Source organism: Aulostomus chinensis, chromosome 21 (genome assembly GCF_037954235.1).
Source record: "Aulostomus chinensis isolate RoL2024-O1b breed Wild chromosome 21, RoL_Achi_v1.0, whole genome shotgun sequence".
NCBI classification, from domain to species: domain Eukaryota; kingdom Metazoa; phylum Chordata; class Actinopteri; order Syngnathiformes; family Aulostomidae; genus Aulostomus; species Aulostomus chinensis.
In genome coordinates this window covers 2,067,501-2,091,769 of record NC_141340.1, presented here as the reverse complement: position 1 = coordinate 2,091,769, position 24,269 = coordinate 2,067,501, and the positions used below count along the sequence as shown (strand labels likewise).

Sequence of the window (24,269 nt, the reverse complement as noted above, 5' to 3'; positions counted from 1 at the left end):
TAAACGTTCTGCTGTTACAAGGGATCGTTTGGAAGATTGCTAACCAGCCAGCACTGTTTCGCTCAGTCTTGTAAAACCACTTTGTGCCTGAGGAGGCGGCATTGAGTCAGCATAGTAGAAATCTTCACAAACATCAGAAATACGCCGGGCTTTCATCGTGTTAGCGGGGCCGAGCGAGCGAGAACTTTCAGCTGCTCCGCGTCTAAATGTAGCATACGGTCACCATGCCAGCTCAAGACTGCTACAATCACCAGAATCTGTGTGTTTTCATAGAAAAGGACAGCGTTATATACAGAAGCTGAATTACCAGAGGAGCATGAATGCAGTATAGATGTCAGGAACTGGACCAGCACCTGGAACGCTACCAGCTTCAGGTCCCGTCTGACTGTTACACCTGCGACTCTGCACTCACAGTTAAGAGGGTGTCTCCATCGGGACGTAATCCTGAAGAAAACGTTTTCAAATTTGGACTTTAATGACTCAAAAAGCAGCCGCTTCAGGTTGGTATCAGAGGAGAGCATCGCCTGAGGCCGGGGGGTGTCTTCTTTTATCAGTGTATTATGTGAGCGCTCTCGAGGATGTATCATGGATTCGTGGCATAAGCCTGAGAGACTGTCATCCGTTTAAGCCCGGCAGCAGATGAGACTTCTGTTCCTCACGCTGAAAAAGTTATGGTTCCTATTTGTAGGAGGCAGCGTTGGGTGACAGTGTGCAGCGGAGTGAATAAAAGCAATATCAATTTTTCAGAGAACGCTCCTACAGTATGTCAGGCAACCGAAAAGTTAAATATTTGAAGGGATTAAAAGGACAAAGTCCTGCAACCCAAAAAATGCATAGAGAAGCGAGGTTGTCTTTGTTGGAAGTGCGCAGTGCGAGGACGCGTTTGACTCGAGTCCAATGGGACATGCAGATGGTCCTCACACCGTTTCAGCCTCGTTAATAAATGTCCCTGCCATCGACAGATGAATGTGAGTATTAGTGCTGGCAATTTAGCATCTCACAAGCCCTCAACAACACATTTCTTATTGCTGCCTTGTAAAGTTTGATTTAATTCTGAGAGTACTGATTCAAAGGAGCAGCAAAAACCCACATACATGTTGGCATTGTGAAGTAGGGGACTGGAACACTTGGTTCTGGGACATCACACAACACTCCTGGATTACAGAGCGATACGAGCCTTAAAAACGTGGGTTGCCAACAGGCTCCGAAACGAGGGCCTGAGGCAACAATCGTGAAAGCGGTGTTAATTTGTGAACACCGTCGTGAGCAAAAGATGAAACACTTTTTAAGCGAAATCAAACAGAAAACTATTTTGTTAGATATTTTTCTTATTTAAAGATACTTTTTGGTATGGAAAGTTGGGCCACAGATGCAGTTATGGTCATTTTCATGGTGATTTCATGATAATCAGGAACTGCAGAGCTTCATTTAGTGTGTGTGTGTGTGTGTGTGTGTGTGTGGGGGGGGGGGGTTTGAAATATGACAGCCTCGGATGATGACCCTCACTTAGCCGGCACATCTAGACAAGGAAGGGGAAATCAATCCTGCGCCTTTAAGAGCTTCCTCTGGAGCGCAGGTGTGGGTAATGACAGGTTAATTAGTGTATGTGTGTGTGTGTGTGTGTGTGTGTGTGTGTGTGCATCTGTGAGAGAGAAGCAGGACAATCTCTCAGCACGAACTGCTGGACGGGAGGTCGCCAGGGTACAAACACTCTCATTTGCATTTTGACAGCGTGCAGCAGCACATCACCAATCAATCACCTTACAGAACATTTTAGGGAACATTTCTGTGCCACCAACGCCATCCTTGAAAACTGCCTCCATCACAAAGTCGGGCGAATATTGGGGAGAATCTACTCCTCGAGGGCTTCCACGTTCACGTCACTTGGAGCTCTGCTGCTTAAAGCGGTGTTGAATTAAAAATGTGCCTCAAGCACTCGAGAACAGACTCTGACATCATGAAACAAAGAACGACCTTTTGTCTCCATAACTTCTTCGTAAGACGGAAACGACAAAGATAAAATCCTACCTATCAACATACCTGCTGATATCCAATATCCAGGGTAGCGGAATCACAGTATTCCTCAGCAAGACGAGTTGTTCACAAAAACCAGATTGTGGTGTTTTACCAACTCCTCTGTTTTATGAGAGCGAAAGGCTAAAAATGGCTGATAAAAGAAGGTTCCATAAACACAAAATCTGATCGTTCCGGTCGTCTCACCGACCGGCAGTGGGACAAAAGCCAAAATAGACTTTTTGAACAAATGATTGAAAATAATAAGCTGAACAATAAAGAAGAAATTCTATACCTTCATGCTCTTTGAGGAATAGCTGATGCGCCGTGGAGCAGGCCGGCGTCATTAGAGCATGAGCTGAGGCGGCCGTGCGGTTCGTGATGAGCGTTGTCATCATTAGAGGAGTCGAGGCGTTGCACTGCAGCAGAGTCAGCGTCGCTCTGCCCCTGGAGAGGGTTAATTACCTCCGTGACACAGTATCAATAAGTAAGTGAGGAGAAAAGAGGCTCCCGAGGGTAAACAAAGAGAGTCGGCCTCCCACCGCTCAACCGTGAAATCTGGGCCTTCCAGAGGAAAACAGCTAGAAAACAGCCGTTTCTGTCCTTGGGTGAAGTCGAAGACTGTAAATGTCAAGCAGGTACACGGCCTGAGCAGAACATTTGTGTTCAACCTCAACGAGGGTCCATTAGGACAGAGCGCAGCCCGCTAGCACACCTTCACCTGCAAAGTTAGCAGTGGTCCTGTAGTCCTTCACCATCCTGACACAAACAACAGGAACGTCTCAGGGGGTTTTTCTGATTCAAGGTGAAGCGTGCGGATCTCTGGCGTGGATGGACCTGTGGATGGAGAGCAGCGGATGAATAATAGTTCACTTGAACCATCTCAAGACCGGGAGCCGTCTGAACTGAACTTTGAGCAAACGCTCGGAAAACGTCAACAAGACACAAGACCGCTGATTGCAGGCCTGGACTCGTCCTCCAAAAAAGTTTGTGTTCCAGACGGATCGTTTCTGCACCGGGTTGATAGCCAGCATCTGTCTGGACGGGAAAAAATACATTTGGAAATGCAACAGAATACGTAGTTTATGAGGTGTTTGTAAAAACAGTGGATTATTGTGAAAAAACAGCCATCGTGGCTCAACTCACGACAAGTCCTCAACACGGTACGTTGCATTTGTGGACTGAAATTGGCGAACAAAAACCTTCTTGAGTGCGTATAAACTGTCTGAAACCTTTTACTTGAGTCCAAAGTGACACACGTCTGCTTCTGTTGGCTAGAAACAGAAACTTCATTAAAACTTCCTCTCAAATGTATTCATCTTCATTCATCCTGCGAGTCACTTCAGGTGAGGCCGTGTCGGGAAACCACTTCTAGCACAGGAGCTTCTCAGAGCTCACAGAGCGCCGGCAGCCACACATATTTCAACTTACAGCAAAGGAGCGCCGCACTTCAAAAATAAAGACAGAGCTTTCTAATGTTGTTCCATAGCAACGGAGCCGGCGTTCGTCCCACGTGATCCAGTTCAGCTCAACCAAATCTGCAAAACAAGTAGTTGGTTAAGCTGCAGCGTCTCCGTGGTAATAATCCTGCACCGGCAGCCTTGGGCTACCACGTCGGCTGGATTTAGGGTCCGTTATCTTAATCTAAATTTAAACCTCACATCTCTGGTGTTTCTTGAGTCTGTCGGTCCATTATGCTTTTGAAAAGCGCACTATTAAAACAAACAACAACAAAAAAACACAAAAGCATTTCCATTCTGAGACTGGCTTAGTCAGACTTCTGGTGTTTCTTGTAAATCCTTGAGCACTTCAGGATTGAAGAAAACATTTCTGCCCTAAACAGCAAAGACAGTTGGTGCTGCCCGGCAGTGAATGACCCGCTTGTTTCTGTTGGAGGACTCACACACAGATCTCACTAATCTCAAAACAAAACATGAGAATTACCAGAGGCAAAGAGGGAATTACAGTCCTTGTGTACATGCGTAAGCACGCTGGTGCACTGTGTCTACCCCCCCGTGCTTGACAGTAAACACACAACTTGATGCATCAACAAATGAAAACCTGATCGATGTGTGGGGGTGTGAGAGAGATTCTCCAGCAAATCAAGGGACAGAGGTGTGATTAACTTGAACCCTGCAGCGCCCACACACTCCTCCTCACCCGCCACTGACCCGCCACACACACACACACACACACACACACACACACCATTGCACCGCTGAACCCATTTCTAAACAAAGGGGGGAGTTAAGATGAAGCGAGTCGATAGGGAGGCTCAGCCAGAGTCTGAGGGTGGTCTGCAGCAGGTCAGGGTCAAAGGGCAAGCACACGAGCTACTGGCCGTAGCAAACGTGGGAAAAGATGCAGATCAGAAGTGAAACCAGAAACAAAACTTCTACTTAATAACGGGATATCATGGGTTGGCATGTCAACAGCACGCCACGTAGCAAACTCCCCATCATGCACTTTCAGCTCTTCACATGTGTTTTTCAGAGATGGCATGTTGTTTTACGACAGTACCGATAAGTGGAAAAGGAGCACCAAACGGGTAGAGATTAAAAGGTGCGAAAGACAAAACCTTTCATGAAACAAATAACTGCACCAGCAGTTGATGATTTGGAGAAATTCCTTCTGCAACCTGTCGGACCAACAAAGGAGCAAGACGAGGGCCAACGTTGGTCCAGCATCTCTACGCTGGTCTGAGCTGAAGCACCAAAAGGGGCTGAGCAGCCGTGCAGAGGTGGCCTGCTGACAGCCAAGCTAACGGATGCTAACGAACAATAACAACAGTTAGCAACTTCAGCCTCTGACGAGTACGAGGCATCATCACTGCATGTACTGTACCACTTGTCTGTCTCATTACTGCAATTCCAACTCTGACCAGATGTGGTTAGTTGTGTCAACCTGGTCACCAGTAAGAGTGACAGCGCCACCTACTGACTGGGAGGTGTAAATGTTGAACACTGCCCTGTAAATGATGTGAAATGTCTTGTTGATCAAACGCGACATAACTGAAGATGCTGGTATGTTAGAATGGACCGTAGAGCAAGGCAGCATCGCCCAGGACTGCCGCTCCGTCAGAAGAATCAAGTTTGAACAAACTCGAATACGACATTTTAATTCGATTGGAACACAAACACACACACACACACACACACACACACACACACACACACACACACTGTATGGGACATCGTATATTCTTGCCTGAGCGGCGCGTGACTTACCGAGTCCCAGGTGCGGTTCAGTATGCGGGACTTGCCCTCGAGGAAAGGCTTTACGAAAGGCTCAACACTTGGCGCTGGTCCTGCTAGTTTGCGGGGACTCCGCTCCGCAGGTAAGCGAGCACACCTGTTGTTGAGGGCTGCCCGCTAGACCTGTGCTGCGTCCGAATTGCTAAGTACCAACCTACGTCCTCCTGCTACGTCCTACCGCTTACGTCCTATTCCTACAACCTAAACACCGCAGCACCATTCAGACACCCTAGGAAATTGGTGGTGAGGCACGACCTCTGCTGGCTCAGCACAGACACCGCAAATAGGTACCAACGAAAGCCCCACCTGCTGGCCTGACTGTTGTACTGCACTCCACTCTGAACGCACCTTTCATTCATTCTCTATTATTAAGCACATTAACGCACCTGTAAAGGTGCGTTCATACCAAACGCGACGCGGTGTGAACACACCTTTAGTCATCAACAACGACCACAAACGTTTGTGTTGCATAAGAATGGGAGACTGTTGGTAGCACAAACTTGGCTTGCATGTCCACAAGTTTTAGGGGACGAAGAAGAAGTCCGCGGTGCATTGTGGGCCATAGGTTGCTCCATAGGATGCACCTGAACCGACCTACAATGTGGGCGTGTTTAGGCTGGAATTTAGGTTGCGGAGAAGGTCGCTACTTGCGCCAGTTGTGGTTTGGGACAGCCTACGCCCTACTCTGAGACCTACGATCAGACCTGCTTGGCAATTCGGACGCAGCACAAGTGGCCTAACGCACAGTCTTGAACCAGAAACACTTCCACACGTTGCTCCTCAGATGTTTTTCTGCCGTGATTTTCTGCTCTGTCGTCCAAACATTAGCGTACTGCTAAATCAGACGATCACCGCAGGTCAAGTTCATGGAAAGTGTGAAGCGCCCTCTCCTGGATAAGAAAAGAACTACTTCAAATTGTCTAAGAGTTCAGAGACTGAACTAAGAAAAGGTTATTAAAATTCGAAAGCCATTCAAATAAACATGACACAAGGGTTGCCAAGACTGAAAGCTGGTTCGGCTAGCCAGCTAGCCTAGCTGTTTCCACCCAGGTTTTTAGTTTGTCTGCTAAGCTAGGCTAGTCACCGCCTGGCTTTATTGGTGCGATACTTAACGCAAAGTTGTTGTTTTTTATTTTAAGTACCCCCCCCCCCCCCCCCCAAAAAAAGGTGTTTCACATTCTCAAGGACATTCTTCCTTCCTTCATGACTTCTTTGTGACTCCGGAATGCAGAAAGCCACCCACATATATTTACCTCTAAGCTAACAGACACAGATGGCTAACAACAACAAAACTGTCCAAAATTATCTGTTCACCAACTCTCCAGGTAGTTGTCTTCTTTATCAAGCTGTATGGTCAGAAATCCACCATCAATTTGATTTAAGGTATAACATTTGAAATCTTTCAGGTCAGCGCTCTGCTAACCAACTGAATGCAAGCAGTTTTGGTTCAACTACTGTAAATGCCCAAGCTCAGCGCTAACGAGAAGAGGCCTTAATGAAAACGTAACAATCTCTCGGTTGAGCGTAAATCAAAGTGTTTGTGCATCACTGAGCATACAGCTGGATTAAGAAGACGTGGATTATACCAAACAATGACCGCATAAATTGGTAAACATATTTTTTTTTACTCAGCTTTGCTCTAGTTACCTGTCAGCCACCGTTAGCTTGGTGCATTAGCCTTCACCATTATAGCTTTTTGGTCTTTATGAGCTTAAGACACCTACTTGTGACAAATTAAAAGCCATAAATAACTTTTTTATAGGTAAGTGTTCATTCACTGAACAAATGGTATCTCAGAAAAGAGGAAAATGAGAAGTCTATACAGAAAAAAAACATGTTACCAGTTGAAAGAAAGCAAAATGTTTGATAGTTGTGTAGATAACCTGTAGATTTTATCCGAGCTGCAGCAGGTTCCCTTCGCCATGTCTTCAAAATATGACACAAATAGCAATAATTTTCATCATCTCTTGATTTTTTAATCGATGATTTTTTTTTATTGTATGTAAACAGCAAAATCTGAGAGCCCAAGTGATTTCGCAAACCAAATGACCTCAAAGATATTTAATGATACACAACTGAAAAAAGAAGCAAATGTCACATTTAAGTAAACAAATATTTGGCACTTTTACGTAATAGATGACTTAAAGGTTTGATCAACGATCGGAATCAACCAACTAATGAAACCATTAAATCATTTCAACACTTATTTATAACATTCAAAGCCTTGAGACTCAGTACAACTCCTGTTTTTAGTTTACGCTGGCATGAATGAACAATACAATTCATGATTTTTTTTTTTTGACCACAACACCTTCACTGACAACATGGAACCATCATAGTAACAGTTTGTTAACTTCAGGAACGACTCGTGTGAAAAATTCAGATGTGGATCAGTAAATTCCTGCAGGGTGAGCAAGCGGCAAAGTCCGGACCCTGCAGCACCAGCCGGAGCTTAACGACACAACGATGACCGAAAGACTTTCTACAAATCACATTAAAGAGCCGATCCGATGAGAGTGAGGGGTGTGAGACGGCCAACAGAATATCAGCTGGCACAAAAAACGAACGCGGCCTTCAGAGAGAACAGAAGAACTGGGACAGGGATTCGGGGTGAGCAGTGAGGGAAGGGTTAATGTGTGAATCCATTTTAATCAGTCTACAAAATAAAAAGAACCACAGACCATGAGATCCCCGCCACAGTCTGTTTATCTGCAGTTTCCTTGGAGGTTGATGATGTGAGTTCAGTCCCCTCTCCTAAGAAAGGCCCCACCCTGAGGAGAGGCAGGCGGGGCAGGGGTGGGGGGGTCCGTGGTCTTTCGAGCAGCCTCCCCCCTGCCTTCAACCGCAGGAGATGACAGTGAAGCGTTTGGAGATGCAGGACATGTTGTGCAGCACGATGCCCAGGAGGAAGAGGAGCACGCACGCCACCAGAATCACTGTGCACACGCCGGACCACGTGGAACCCTTCCCTCCACCTCCCACCGGGCCCGTGACTCTCCTCTCACCCTCGGCTCCTTCCAGACCCACCCCCACACCCTCCAGACTCATAGCCAGGCCCAGAGGCTGCTGCTCTGGCATGGTCACCACGGTCACACCCTTCTGCTGGCTGCCAGGCAGGAAACGACATCCCAGCTCCCCAGGCAGGCCCAGCGCTCGCTCCTTCGCAGGCAGCGGCAGCATGTAGCAGCCGTTACTGGGGAGGCGGATGAATACGGGCGTGTGCTCAGAGGTGTGAGGGATGGCAATGACAGTGATGATGTCTGGGTCGTCAGGGAGCTGGGAGACAGAGAGGCCTGGCGGGAGCTTGGTGACGCCACGGCACCAGGGACAGCGAATCTCTTTCTGGCTGCTGCGCATCTGGGTCAAACATACCGAGCAGCATGTGTGACGGCAGTCCAGGAGTTTTGGCCGCCGGCGGGGGCTGTAGTAGTTGAAGCAGATCTGGCACTCCAGAATGGAATCTTGGGAAAGAGTCTCCATGTTTGTTTGTTTGTTTGTTTTTTAAAAGGTCGTTAGATTGATGTTCTTCTAGAGAACGTCTGTAACTAAGAAATATTCAAAAAGTCCCACAATTCCAAGTGAGATTAAAAAAGAACCGTGAGCTCCAGTGTTTGACGTCTCATCAAAATCACGATGACGTCACAGCCTCTTGACGGCAACATGGTCGTCCATCTGCAAAAGAAGAGAAGACGCGCATTGAGGGCAGAGGGAATTGATACATCATCACTTTGAGTCGGTGTTTCATTTTTTTGTTGCAGGAAACCCACTTTCACAACAATAACAAATCATTGCGACCCACTTCACCATCGACCTTGTCTGCTACACCATGAGTCACGTCAATTAGGCTGAGACAACACAACCCTCCGGCTGGAATGCAGCTCAGATGAATCAAGTGTTTCCTCGCCACCCTTGGCAGTTTCACTTCTCCGTCATGGTGACAGTCGCAGAACATGCTTTTGGGTTCTATCACGATATCTCAGGAATTGCTTCGAATTTGGCTCAAAATGGAGGGAACTACTTTGATGGTCAAAGGTCACCGTCTACTCACAGAAGCACGGCATCTCTTGGACGCCGTGACAGAATCTAAAGCACGAGATGAGTGGATGCGCCAGCGTGTAGTCAGACCGCTGAGTTCAAGCCCCTCAGGTAGGAGAGAAGGTGAATGGCGGCAGGCGAAGAGAGCTGCTTCTGTCTCGTCGGCCAAGAATCCTCTCTGTATCGCTGCTGCTCATCGAACAAACCCTGCTCTACTTTGGGGCAAGACTAACTCCTGGATCCAATCCTATCTGTGTCCTTAATCAGCCAGTTCATCAACATAAAGGAGGAGATTTGTTTTGGGACCAGGAAGCATCCCGGATGATGAGCAGCACACGTCGGGGCAGGTTCCCGGTGCCCTTCACCTGGGTGTTAACTACGGCTAATTCTTTTAACTGTCCCCTGCAGGCCACAGACTCCATAAACATTTTCCTCTACTCCTACTCCTCTTGCATAATAACCGTGTTAATCCGAGCGGAAGCTGTGAGAGTTTGCTTTTACAGCTGATTAAACCCTGTCAAAATTGCAGCCAGGAAACAATGAATACCAAGCAGGCTTCTGCCGACTTTATATTTCATTCCTGCAACCCCAAAAATTGTCAAGTGTTGAAACTGCTGAGGAAGGAGGAAGATTTTTCTTTTCTGTCTGCTGCCATCTGAGCAGGGCCAGCATCCCTCAGGGCACGGCGGTGGGGAGACGTGGGGGGGGTGCAGAGGAAGGTGATAGAAAGAGAAAAAGGTGACGAGCGATTGACCTGCAACGCCACAAATACCGGGACTTTATCAACAACACAATCTCAGGCAATTAAAGTCGTCCTGGCGTCCCGTGGAACACCGACGGTGCCGTGATAAGGTGACGTTCACCCCAAACAGGCTCCGTGTGGTCAAGAAAGGATGCTCCTCCCACTGTGGGGCACCGCGACAATCGGGGCACTTCTGGAACTTCTGTCTCTAGAAATTCCTGAAAACCTAGAAACTGTCAGGAGGCCTGTCAGCCGGAGGTCACACCACCAGTCGTGTGACATCATCAAGCCGGCGTCGTTCCGAGGTGTGATACGCGGTTGAGCTGCGAGGGCGCAAGAATATTAGTTTCACTGTATTACAGTCGAAGGTGTCACACAATGATCGGTCACATGACTCTTACTAGAATGAAAGCAGAGTTTAGTTGTGGCTTATTATCAATATTATTGAAGCACATACTTGAATGCGCACGATTCTGGTTGAATTTATTCATTTTTCATTTCCAAACTGTAAAGGAAGCAAATGTACACAGTCTGATGGCGTCAGCGTTCATACCTCCACGATCCTTGGGGTGGAGGGTTGAACAATTCTGGGAATGTTCAATGTTGGAATGTTTCCATGTTAGAATATAGAAATTAACAGAGAAAAATTGAAATCCGGGGATTTATCAAACTGGTTTATCAAACCCTTGTTCTGTCCAGATGTAAACCAACAGCACGCCGTCATACACGCCAACGTGTACATACAGCAGACACGATCCAGAAATGCCCCGATCCTCTTAATTCCCACATTTTAACCCTTAATTTTCCATGAAAATGCTGCAAGTCTTCAGAGAAAAAGAAAATAAACCCCATAATTCCAAAGCTTAACTTCCCATAGAGAATTTCCAGAAAGTTTCCATAGATTGACTGAACACTTTCCACCCCTCTGCAGGTCTCGTTGTTGACTCTGAGCAAGTTTATCATTTCATGGGACTGATTTCTCCAGGAACCGTTCACTAAAAGAGGCTAGTGGTGGATTTAGTTTGGCACCTTGTCGTGACCGTTGCTCTCAGAAGAAACATTGAGGCAGGGACCCACGAGGTGATGAACATCAGGTTCCTGTTTGGAGGGAAGAAAACCAGGCATTCTCTGCCTCCGATCAGCGTCTTCATCATCAGCATCATCTTCCTCCACCCTCAGTCACTGATCCAACAGACAGCCCCCACCCTCCACACCCCCCGGGTCCCGAGGCCAGTCCCTCCTCTCCTCCCCCGCTGACCTAGTTTCTCTTCACCAGGTCAACATCAAGGAAGAAAGAGGAGAAATCCTGGAAGTTTTATGGAGGAAGAGGAGCAGGGGAAGGTGGCCGGGGGGGGTCAGGGGTATTACTGGATCCTTCTCCCAAAGATAAGGATTAGCTTTGATCTGACATAAATGCTTTGTGGCTCAATTCTCTCTCTCTCTCTCTCTCTCTCTCTCTCTCTCTCTCTCTCTCTCTCTCTCTCTCTCTCTCTCTCTCTCTCTCTCTCTCTCTCTCTCTCTCTCTCTCTCTCTCTCTCTCTCTCTCTCTCTCTCTCTCTCTCTCTCTCTCTCTCTCTCTCTCTCTCTCTCTCTCTCTCTCTCTCTCTCTCTCTCTCTCTCTCTCTCTCTCTCTCTCTCTCATCGGCGCTTACAGGACGATGATGTGAATATTAGCCGTCTCTGGAACAACCAGCAGGTTATGAAAGTCAAGGTTCCCGTGAAGGAGTTTGCAGAAACTACAAAATGTAAAATCAAATGATTTTTTGTTAATGGTCTGGTTCTTGAACAGGAGTAGCGTAGTGTCGAGGTCAACCCTCCGCCAAGGTGGCAGAGCTTTGAACGGACGCTAGATCCGCTTGTTGTCTTCGTGACCACATGGGGTCCAGTTACTCACTGACAGTTTCCTACACGATCTCTCTTCAGACATCTAAATTGGCCACGTCACCATGGCTACGCCAAAAACAGCCTTCACAGTGACTCCTGACCAAGTTCTGAAGACGGTTCTGACCACAGCTGGCTGATCCGGTCGACCCACGAGGACGTGAACTTCCAGGTGTGAAAGCGTGTCACCTGTGAAGGCTGGTGACTGACACGGCCCAAACGTGGTGGATTCTTCCTCCAAAAGTCAACCTAAAGCGTCGCAGCACGCCATGACATCATTTTACACCTTACACACATCTCCAGTCTTTGTTTCAGTCTGTGTGTTTGTCTTTTAGCTCAGAATTTGCTTCATTAACCCGAACGCAACCAGCAGGGTATTCATCATTCATCCATCCAGCTGGGGAGGCCAGCGGAGGGCGGTGACGTCAGCCTGCTGCCGCATCACTCGCCTGGATGGAGGGCAACAATGAGAACGTGCCGTCAGGATTGGAGCAAACAACACGTCTGCTCCCGAGGAGCGCTGTGAGGTCACCAAACACCGGCGGAGCTGCAGCAGCGACCGCGGCTACAACAACAATATGATTTATCGGTTCAACTGAGCTGTAACCAGGGCAACCCTGACTTCCCGGTGAGAGCTTGTGACCTAATTTCTATCACACCTACAGAGAAATACCAGGATGTCGCCCTGAAAGGTCCCAGGCAGCTGTAGACACGAGGACACGAGACGCAACCGCGAGCAACGCGACTGCGTCAAACCACAACAGGAAGTTTAGGGTTTAGCAGATTAATAGTTAATAGTTGACCCAGGATGGGAAGGACGAAGGATTCAGTAATGATGCACCGCGACCGAGCCTCCACCCCGACACGCCGGCGGTCTGCTGAGAATGACCAACAGAACACACACACACAGGATTTAACAAGAACAACAACAACACAGGATTTAACAAAAACACACACACATACAGGATTTAACAAGAACACACACACACGTTCCCCAAAGGCCTCCACACACTATCGGCCCAAGAGAAAGTGCATTCGTCCTCACAGACAGGAGTTAAAAATAACTACCATGACCACACACACACACACACACACACACACACACACACACACACACACACACACACACACAGCTCCACCCAGCCCGCCGCCGAGCCGCAGGAATGATAAAGCACCTGGAAGCAGCGTGGGGAGCCGGTATTGGGGAAAGGCTTGTTAATCTGTGAGCGAAATGTCAGAGAAATGTCAGCGTGATGTGATAAAACACTCCACATAATGCAGGTGCATTTCCCTTCATCACGGTCACGGCAAGCAGGTGCAAAGCAGTTAGCTGAAGTTTAGAGATCGCCACGGTTGACCCGCCACACCTCCAACCAGCCCCCTCACACCGGAGCTTTGTGAAACCGAGGACTGACAGTGGCCGGCTGGTGGAGGTGGGCGATCATCACCCTTAATCATGCTGATATTTAACACTCCCATCGTAACCGAGCTCAGCTCCATACTTTAGAAAATTCAGCTTTAAAGATATGACGCCTTCAGGCCAGAGCAGCTTTAATTATGGGTATTTTTCCTGGGACATCAATGCTAGCCACCGTAGTGGGGTAGGCTTTGAATGTAGCCTTCTTTTTTTCAGGGTTTCATTCAGAGCATCCTAGATGGCCCGCCTTAAAGCAGTACTTGAAGAAAAGTACTCACTAATAGGAGTATTCAGCTCACAAAGATGTTTTCCCCTCTGCTTCACTTGGAGACCACAGGATGCTGAAAGAGCCAGCCACATTTATTAGCTTACAGCTACGGGAGACTGACGGCTAACAACAGCTAAACTGTCCAAAAATACCAGATTACAAACTCTCCAGGTCGTCCGGTCTTCTTAATCCAGATGTATGATCAGTAATCCAGGACCTCCTCCCACCCAACGCAGGATTAAAGAAGCACATTTCATAGTCATGCACCAGAGGACCTCAGCAGCATCAGGATCTGGTCGAGGTTCAACCAGTTACATGGTTTTCATGCAAGTTAAAACTACTTCATCACTTTACTTCCCCAGAACCAGACAGGAAGACAGAGCCCCTCCTCTAGGGAGCTGAGACCCAGGCTAGTTAGCTTAGCACAATGACTGGTAGTGGGTGGGAAGTGTTAGCGTAGCTCCGTCTCTACCTGCATTGATATCAGGAGGGTTGTGTGTAACCTTGGTGATGAATACCAGTTTAACATGAGGAGACCTTGTAGCATTGAGGCGTGTTCACACCAGGCGCAAATTTTTCATGCGTTAAGATTACATGTTAAGTCTATGTAGAGAGGCGAATAGACATATTCACATGTATACTCGCCAGGCGGCGCGAATGGTGCGAATAACACGACACGAATGGCGCAAATTTTGTGATGCGAATTTTCGTGTATTTGTGTCACGCGCAAGTTGAAAATATTCAACTTGCGTAACAAATTTGCATGACGATGTCTCAAGAGAGCCTGTCAGCGTTGAGATTCCCCTGGTGTCAGTGACTCAACGGTCCTGGCTGTGGTTGGCGTCCATCCGTGACATCCTAGCACCGATCCTCACAAACAGGTCATCCAACTGGGCCCTCGTCAGCCTGAAGTACCACTGGAAACATTCGTCGCCAAGGCAAAGATCCTGGAGAAAGCGGTGAAATTCACACAGCTGTGTGCTCCTCCGGATTGTGGCGTAGATTCAGATAAGGCGGCGTTTGGTTTTCCACCATATCCGGGACTTCCACAACAGATACAGGCCAGTAACCGCTGTAACTTCAGCCATGGTTGATGATGGAAAGAAATGGCGGGAACAAATTCTCTTCGTGGGGGAAAGTGAAATGACGCGAATAAAAACAAATGATCCAGCGGTCAAATTCACACGACTAATTGGTTTGGTGTGAACACGCCTTAAGAATCAGATATGTAGCCGCAACTACGGCCGACTAAGCTCACTAGCCTGGACCTGGGCTAATCGTTGCTAACATTTCCCACCCACTACTAGTCATTGTGCTAAGCTAACTAGCCTGGACCTGAGCTAGCTGATGCTAACACTTCCCAAACACTAATAGTCATTGTGCTAAGCTAACTAGCCTGGACCTGAGCAAGCTGATGCCAACGCTTCCCACCCACTACCAGCCACTGTGCTAAGCTAACTAGCCTGGACCTGAGCTAGCTGATGCTAACACTTCCCAAACACTAATAGTCATTGTGCTAAGCTAACTAGCCTGGACCTGAGCAAGCTCATGCCAATGCTTCCCACCCACTACCAGCCACTGTGCTAAGCTAACTAGCCTGGACCTGAGCTAGCTGATGCTAACGCTTCCCACCCACTACCAGCCACTGTGCTAAGCTCACTAACCAGGCTCTCAGCTCCCTGTAGAAGGGTCTCAGTCTTCTCGTCTGGATCTGATAAAGATGGACCAAAGCCGGTTTGCTCCTTCAGTGTTTTCATCAGCCGTCATGTCGCAGCAGTCTGGCTTCAATCAGACATCAAACTCCGGCCTCACTAACAGGAGCAAACACACCTGATCACTTTAGCGCGTGCTGGCGACATTAACAGCCAGCGAGTGTCTCCACTTGATTTGCAGCATCACAGTTTTAATGAATTCCATTATGCTCAAATGGACTCTCACTGCTATTAAACGACACATTTGCTCATTGTACTGCAGCAGGTGTCCAGCAGTTTCTATTAATTACATGTCTGCTGGACCGTCACATGGATCTCAGTTTCTATGCTTTTAACAACATTTTCATCAGCGACTGCGAACTAAAGCGGTGATTAAAGCAGCAACACACATGAATGCTGCAGCCATGACTGGGTGGCGTGCTGAGCCAGCATTTGCATATCAAGCCCATTTCCTGGGCCGACCATCATCTTGGCCGCGAGTCAACGTGTCTTCCAGAGCCCATTTACCAACTGAAGGAGCCGCGGAGGCTAAAGGGCTCCTTCCTTTACCCAGAACTCATCAATTAACTTCAACTGCAGCTCATTTTTCACACCAGCTCCATGTTAACCGCACAGGCGAGAAGGACGGAGACAGCCTGTCCTTGAGGAAAGGTTACAGTGTACAGTAGAGGTGTGTGTGTGTGTGTGTGTGTGTGTGTGTGTGTGTCCTGAGAAAGACAAATTACCACCTGCTTCGGATGCTATCAGTCCAGTAAACGGCTGCGTTATCAGATTCTGGAATTTCTAACCGAGACTGAAAAACATCCATATTCAATACACCAGTTTAATCACTGGGGGGGAGGGGGGGGGTCTTGTATTGTCTTTATAAATATAATGAAGCTATAACAGGAAGCTATCAGATGACACTTGTTTTTTTGCCCAGTTGCCACCTGGAGAAGTGCTGCAGAGACATTTACAGGAGAGACATCACACATTGGTTGCGCCTGCTGAGATCAAGAGTTCATCATAACTCAATAACCGTAGAAACAAAGAACATTCAACATGTTTGTTTGTTCACCACAAAAGCGTCCAAGTTAATTTACTGTCCATAGTTCCAGTTGTACTGCAGTACAATAAATCTAAATACTTCCTCTCCCTGGGTTGTGATAGTGCACCAAGTCGTACTGGGATTAGAAACATTCTCTACATATTTGTCATCTTATTTGATGGGGTTGTGGTTCAGAGGTTTAAGGATCTGACACAGAGCCCTGACCCCCCCCCCCCCCCCAAAAGAAAAATCAGTGTTGTTCACTTGTGTGTCAGAGTCTGAGTGAGGTCAATATCCTGCAGCAGGTTAACAGAGTCTGGTTTAAGTTGTTGCTGTTACAGTCTGCAAGTTCCAGTGTGTGTGTGTGTGTGTGTGTGTGTGTGTGTGAGAGAGTGTGTGTGTGTGCGTGTGAGAGTGTGTGTGTGTGCGTGTGTGGGCTCAGCACAGATGGAGGCCAATAGATGCCGGTGCAGCCGACCACTACTGAGCACATTATGGCAATTTCCAGCTGTAGGAGCCAGCCAGCGTCAGCGCCGTCAGGGCCGGTGGGTGGGTTCGCCCCCCCGCGGTCTGTCCTAGCGTGACCGGCCGACACGCTCCCTCCTCCACAGCTGGGCCGAGACGGGCCCAGTACCAGAGGACATCGAGTACATCTCTCCCAGGTACTTGCTTCCATTTCCAAAGCCAATATTTGACAACAGAAGTGATTTTCTGGACTTGACGAAAACAAATGCGGCTCGTTAGGGAGGACCGACAGAACGACCTCGCTGCTCAAACACAAGTGACAGCTGTAGTGACGGAACAATGTTCCACATGGCTGGGTAGGACGCCAGCAACGCAATACACACACACACACACACACACTGTGCATGTAAACACAACCAGGTCAACGCTGCCTGGACCTTCATGGTCAGTGTCAAACATGTCAAGTTCTGATGGATCCAGACTGGAGACCTGAGGGGAACCAGTGCAACGACTCCGAACGCCAGATTTCTACTTCCTACTTTCTGTCTCTGGCAACTGAGAGATTTGTTGGTTTTTCGAGTTCATGATGGTGATGTGTTCACCTGAGTGCGCCAGCGACGGACTGGCTGATGCTCCTCCACCATCCCGTCACACCACAACAAGGTCACCCAGAGTCCAACAACTCTCATCAGCAAAACAAATCACCAGCCCTCGCCGCTCCGTGATGAAAGGCATCTCCACGCCGAGAAACTGTGCAATTTTCAAAGCGGCTGAGGAGAGGTAAACGCTGTGATTCCAGCCGCCCTGGGCCTGATCTCCATCTTTAAATTCAAATAAAGATCCAGGAGGTCTGAGATAAAGGCGCACACGGCGGCTCTGCCCAGGCTTCAGACAAACTGACACTTTTAACGAAGCTAATCTGCAGCTCGGAAACCAGCTGTGAAAACAAGGATTGTCTTAAAGAGCATCACATTTTATGTTCCTTTTGGAAAATTAGACCCCTGAAACGATATTTCAAACATGAGGATGTCACAGCGGTTGTAACTTTGTGTGAAGGCCACGATGAGTCTTTCAGAACACGTTCTTCAAACCCAACATTTCAGGCTTATTGAATAAGAGTTCGCGACAGTGCGGATGATGACATTTACTGCTGAAGACCGGCCCGAGGACGCCGCTCCCCCACGGATGATAGGAATCACACACATTTATGGAAAACAGCTAGAGCTGTGAGAAGCGTTTGTGTGTGTGTGTGTGTGAGTTCGTCTGAGCTTTTAACTCTGATAGAAAGTGGTGAATAAAAATCATTCCTGGAGCCTGAAGCTTTTAACAATGTGCATCTTCCTGCTGGAGTATATCCGACTCAGCAGGCGGCGAACGCACCGTCATCCCTGCTCCTCCGACTGAGCTCAGTCGCACATCGGCGAGCGGCACAGCAGGAGTGTGTGTGTGTGTGTGCATGAATGTTTATGACCATTGGCTGGAATTTTAAGCATAAAACATTCAGCTTGAGTTTAAGACGCCCAGCAGGTGTTGAGACAGTCTTCACACGTAGCATCGACGAGCACGTCTGTCGCTCATGTTGCTAGGAGACAGAAGTTGACACTTTGCTGGTGTTTTGTCCAAACTTTGCTCCCAGCTTCACACCAGCAGTGCTTGAAGTGATGAGGTGACGACGTGATGCATTTTTAGCGTTGCCCTCCAACTAGTTCATGTCACCCTGCAAACATTAACACCTCAACATCTTTGCTGGTGCTTTGATATGCTAATTATGGTCGAAGCTAAACGAACGAGACCTGCAGGTTGATCAATGTCTCACACACACGCACACACACACGTCATCAGAATCAGCAGTCAGAGGAAAATCCCTCAAGGATGGTGTTGGTTCACCAGTGTTTGTGGTCTTTTAATTCTTGAGGTAAAGAAGAAAAACCCTCGGATGGACAAACCAAACTGACCTCAGACTAAACTGAAGGTTCTGCGGTGTTTGTGGATGCAGGGTTCTGCCAGAATAGCAGCAGCGCAGGGAAACGCCACAAACATTTCCACATGATCACGTCTAACACCTGTCAGAGAAGTTTTTCCGTGTGAGAGAGCGAGCAAAAAAAAAGAATGTGGCTCAGTCATAGTCAAAGTCCAGCTCCAGCTCGCTGTGACAGCTAGCATGCGCATGGAGCTAATCTGTTAACCACCACTAGCGCTCGACACACCCCAAGTCCCCCATCGTCCCTCACCGACAACAGTCCAGAGTCAGCAGATCAAGTCCACCGCGAGCCACAACCGCTAGCCAATAGCTGTGACCGCTAGCCGCTGTTCACGGACACATTTTCCAGATAAAACTCAGAGTCAAGGTTCAGACAACTACATTATTGGCTAATAGATTCCTAAACTGTATGTCAACTGCATTGATTACTGCAACTCTCTTCTGGCAGGCCTCCCTGCAGGCTCATTCAAGCCTCTGCAGATGATCCAGAATGCAGCAGCACGTCTGGTCTTCAACCAGCCCAAAAGGGCACATGTCACCCTGCTGCTGGTTTCTCTTGACTGGCTTCCAGTGGCAGCCAGGATCAAATTCAAGGCACTTCTCTTGGCTTACAAAACAATCACAAGAACGGCTCCAGCCTACCTGGAATCCCTGATCCAGGTCTACTCTCCTTCTCGCCCACTACGCTCTGCATGCCAAAGACGCCTGGTGCTTCCAGCCCAGCGCTGCTCCAAATCTCTAGCCAGACTCTTCTCTTCTGTTGTTCCCAAATGGTGGAACCAACTACCGAACTCTGTGCGTCCTGCTGAGTCCCTTTCTACTTTTAAGAGACAATTGAAGACTCAATTGTTCAGAGAACACCGAGGCACTGAACCTGACTCTGCTCCTCTTTGTGGTAGAATCAGTCAGAGGGTCCAAGACCCAGCACTTAGTGACTATGTAGCACTAACTGGGTTGTGTGATGTTGTTTGTCAAAAAAAAAGGGGGGGGGGGGGGGGCGACACTTCTTCTGCCACTAGATGGCAGTACCTGTGACCAAATCACAACTGAAGCACTTTTGCGCTTCCTATGGACTTTTCCTTAATTAAGTCTGAATCCTTGCTTGTGTTGTACGTCGCTTTGGACAAAAGCTCTGCTAAATGAAATTGTAGAATTGTAGAATTGTGGGATAAACACATGATCCTGCGGTGAAACTCGTGTTCGTCATGTCGCACTACTCTGGTGTCAACACTCGCATTCGTCTGGTAAAAAAAAGCACATGAACAAACCTTTACAAGAAGCTCTTACAACAACTGGAACATTAAAAAATGACAAATTATTTCTTTCATTCCAGAAGATCTGCAGTCCCTGGTTGTTGGTGTGGCGGCGGCTGGTACCACCCAAAGCCCGAAGGCCTTATCTTTCCCCTAAAACTCCTGTTAAACATCTGCCAAGATAATCTTTACTGTATATTCTCAAATACTGCATTAAACACTGCAAACGGTCCCTGACTGCCCACTAAAAGGCAAGTTTAACCTTCACACCCTCACTTCCTCTCCTGCATGAGTCATATTTAAATAGTGATTTGTCTCCTTTAGGACTCTTCCCATGTGCTGCGATCATGTCGAAGCTCCTGACCTCACTAAACCCAGCGCGTAACAGCTACTCTCTGTTTAACGCAATTAAGTTTAAAATGGCAATTAAATGCAGGAATATCATTGTGAATAACAAGGAAGGACTGAGGGAGGATGAAGGATGCTGGAGTGCGAGCTGTTGCCGGGCGGGAACGGCGCAGACTCCACACTGCAGAAAAGCATTAAATCACAACACGCTGAATCTTGTCCCTGACAGACAGCGTGATGGGTGATCCAGACTGAAGAAGAAGGCTGGCTCCAGAACTAAAGAGACTGTTAACAGATTGTTAACAGCAATCAGCCACATTCATACATACAATCTAACAGACTACTGATTATAAATAGTTCCAGACCAAAACCTCGAGGAGCTAGCACTCCCTGCTAGCGTAGACTAACGCTACTGCTAACCGCTGCTGACTTCAGCTTGCCTCGCTGCTGCAGCCCTGTTGTTTCTTTTCTTTTGTTCTTTTCATTTCATCGTGACCTGCAGTTTCAAAGCGGAGCATTGCAACCAGAGAACAGCGGCGTGGTTTTCCTCCAATATTACTCTCCTTCTGAACAGGTAGAACAGCCCTGATTACCAGAGAGAGATGGGTGACACGGTTCCGTCGACGCCAGGGTGATTATCAACCACCTGTGCTTCTTAGCAGCAAATGGACAGACGTTTTGGGCTACAATAATCTGATAAAGTCCCATAAACCTTCTCCAATAATACCATATTTCAAGGAAGTTTAAATACTTTTTTATGATAATCCTCAATCCTTTGGGTTTAAATAAATTGAGATTGTTGGGAATCAGCTGTAAACAGCATCAAATGCCTCAAACACACTATAGAGGAGCAATCAGGCGCTGTTTTCCTGAAGGACTCGCTGGCTCTGTTCAGGCTTTTGTCATCGGAGGGAGCGGCAGCATTGTGGATGTGCTGCATGCTGCCGTGCCAGGAAGTGAGGTAGCAGGCTGCCTGGCCACCTGCTACTACAGTTTGGCGTTTGAGAAATAGCTGGAATGTCTTCCAGCGAGTGTTTACACACCCGTCCAGCCTCCCTGCTCATCTCTGTTAGTGAGACAGGCAGCGTCCAGGCCGAGGACACGTCTGATGCTTGGCCAAGGAGAGGAATATTTCACCGAGACTGATGTCGGCGTCGACAGCTCTGGCTGGTGAAAACGCAAACGGGTCGATACACAGATTGGCATTAGCTCCGCAGTGTTGGGTCACGTCTTCCTCTGACAGACTGAGACAAGTCCATCAGGACGGACCACATACTGATGCACAGGGTGTAGGCTGTCAACATCGTGCTAATATTCCGTCATCGCTAACCTCAGAGCCACTGCGCCACCACATGCCGGCAGGGCGTCAGGAATTACAATCGTAAACAGGGATTCATCCTTCAAGAGTTGATCCCGGCGAACGGAGTGACAAAGCAACGAAGTCTCAACACCCAGGCAACTTTGAACTGGTATAAAACTTAAAATTCTATTTGATAGCGTTTTACGATAGAGGTGTTTATGGTCCGTGCGTTTGACTCAGAACAGATTCTGGATCTCAGTATTCCAGTGGTGGTGTAGCACAGTTGCAGCTTTCAGCCTATAAGTTCTGGGGGGGTACTGACTTTGGAAGTGGCACCAAAATGCTCTTTTTAACCACATAAACTCAACCCCTGCCTCTTTGGCAACCCAAACTTTAACGGTCTACCATAATTGATTGCTGGATTTAGGCCTAGCCGGGGTCACAATTGTGCTTTGGGTCCAGGAAATGAGATCCAGCCAGAGGAGGAGCTGGTTGGAAACGCGTAGCAGGAAACGCGCCGTTGTGAGGCGGATCAGTCACAGCTGCCGCCGTCGGAATCGAAATGTGTAGTTACATTTCCAGGGAGCACACGTCAAGTGTGCGCAGCCACAGCGACACGAAGAACAGCACTGATTGAACGCAGGCGTATGAATCAAGATAAAAGCCAAACAACAACAACAGAGCGTTTTTATCCAGTCCAATAAAACTCAAACCCTTCCCCCGATCACTTAGCATTCAGCCTTCAATGTCCTCTGATTGTTTAGCATTTTCCAAATGTTGAAACATTGCTAGCAGCCTGTTGGCATTCAAAAGAAATCCAATCAGACACCAATCAGCTCAGACCTTAAACCCATTTCACAACGAAAGAACCCCCAAATCTCTCAGTGGGCATCACATGGCCACGGGGACGTGGTTATGATGTCGTATCAAATCCCTAAATGTGATTGGTCTTACAAATGAGAGGCCAAGCCTTTTTCACTGTGTGAGAAGTAAAGATTGGTTCAAACCGTTGTCCACAGTGAGTCGGAAACAACCAAGATCCCAAAACTAGTCCAGAGCGACTCTTGTCCAGGTCGGTTCCGGCCATAGAGCACACGATGATTCCTTCCTGAGGTTCTACCTTCCTCCTCTGTGGTCTAACAGCTTCACAAGCTCTTTCGAAACAAAAAAGGGGGACAGTTGTAAAACGAGGAAACTCGGCTTGCTAATTTAAACTTCCTCTTCCAACCATCCTCTCGAACGTCCCCAGATGTTGCCAAATAAATCTGGCTTTGATATTTCTGCGTGCCGTCTCCCCGGCTGGCGCTCCCTCCATCTCTAAAGGCGGCACAGCGTTGATGCGTCTGACAGGCGAGGCCCCGTGATGCCGGTAACGACATGAAGCTCGACAACAGAAGCTGGAACATCAAAGCCGTGCAGCTCTGACACACGGGCACATTTGCAGCAGACTAGCATGTCCAGTTCTTCATCGGTACTTACACCAGATAGGTTGCACTCAGAACACAGACCCAGTACACTGGAAATTGCCTCTCGCAGCTCATTTGTTCATGAAGAAGAAACAGGGAGCGCCTCTCAGCATCCTATCGACACTCACTTAAGATAATGGGCCCTGCCGGGAGCATATAGATCGGAGGATGAATCTTGGAGCTTGGCTGGTGAACGGCGCGTGAGGCAGATAAAGGGCTTTAGAACAGGACTCTACAGTACCCCTGGTGGCAATTTGTCAGGATTAAAGCTGGATGCTGTCTGTCAGGGTGTGTATGTGCGTGTGTTTGTGCACGTCAGGTGGTGTTTGTTATCCTGGGGTTGTCGGGGAATTGCAGCTCGGATCTGCAAGCTCGCCGCGGTCAGCAGAGGCTCCTTCATTACCTCGCGGGCAGAGCCGGAAGCATCATCGTCTACTCATCTGTTGACTGCAGTTCAGTTTACATTCAGATGTGAGGACACGAAACCTGCATCTGCTCCATAAATGGCTGATGACCAGATACAAGTTTAAGGATATTTATAAAATAAATACGTAAATGTTTCCAAATGACTCGTACGAGCCCTAGATCTCATACTGACCACCATCTGCCCTCGTCACCGACCAAGAGACTTGAGCGAAAAAGGGAAGATGCAAACATTGAAAACAGAGACCAGTATCTGCTGATGTCATCACGCGACCTCCCAGCACTCAGAGACAGTTCACAGCGGTAACTGAGGCTGTTAAAAACTAATGTGCCCAAATTCCCTGAGACACGCTAACACCAGATTAACAGTGATGAACACACACTCGCTAATGGAGTGCGTTTGCCCCCCCGGTTCACACCTGATCACCGTCTCAAACCTCTCACCCTCTGATCACGACATGTTTACATCCTGTTTCATCAGTCCCCCGTCCGTCCCCCCCCCCCCCCCCACGCCACGTTTGTGGCACTCACTCTTGAGAAGCTTGGTTATCTTTGGTTATTTTTCTAATAAACACTCAGTTGTATAAATCAAACCTACTCGTCCACGAGTTGAGGAGCCGACTGTTCTCCCTTCTCTTGCTCATTCAGTGATGCTAGCTAGCATCAAGCTAGCAGCCGAATCTG

The 24,269-nt window shown here is 48.0% G+C and overlaps 1 protein-coding gene across 8 annotated transcripts in view; it reads right to left on the bottom strand.

Annotated features, from left to right (window-relative positions):
- Positions 1-7,313: 7,313 nt before the first annotated feature.
- Positions 7,314-24,269, bottom strand: part of rnf152 (ring finger protein 152) — a 36,522-nt gene continuing 19,566 nt past the window's right edge. For 4 of the 8 annotated variants that reach the window (XM_086192040.1, XM_086192039.1, XM_086192041.1 and 1 more), the window contains one exon: positions 7,314-8,939. In XM_086192040.1, the coding sequence (XP_086048166.1) occupies positions 8,106-8,747 (642 nt within the window). In that variant the 5' untranslated portion in view covers positions 8,748-8,939 and the 3' untranslated portion in view covers positions 7,314-8,105. Of the gene's footprint in view, positions 8,940-9,034; positions 9,211-9,315; positions 11,047-11,073; positions 11,386-24,269 lie in introns of those variants that run through there. The other 4 variants (XM_086192046.1, XM_086192043.1, XM_086192042.1 and 1 more) reach the window with 4 other exon arrangements.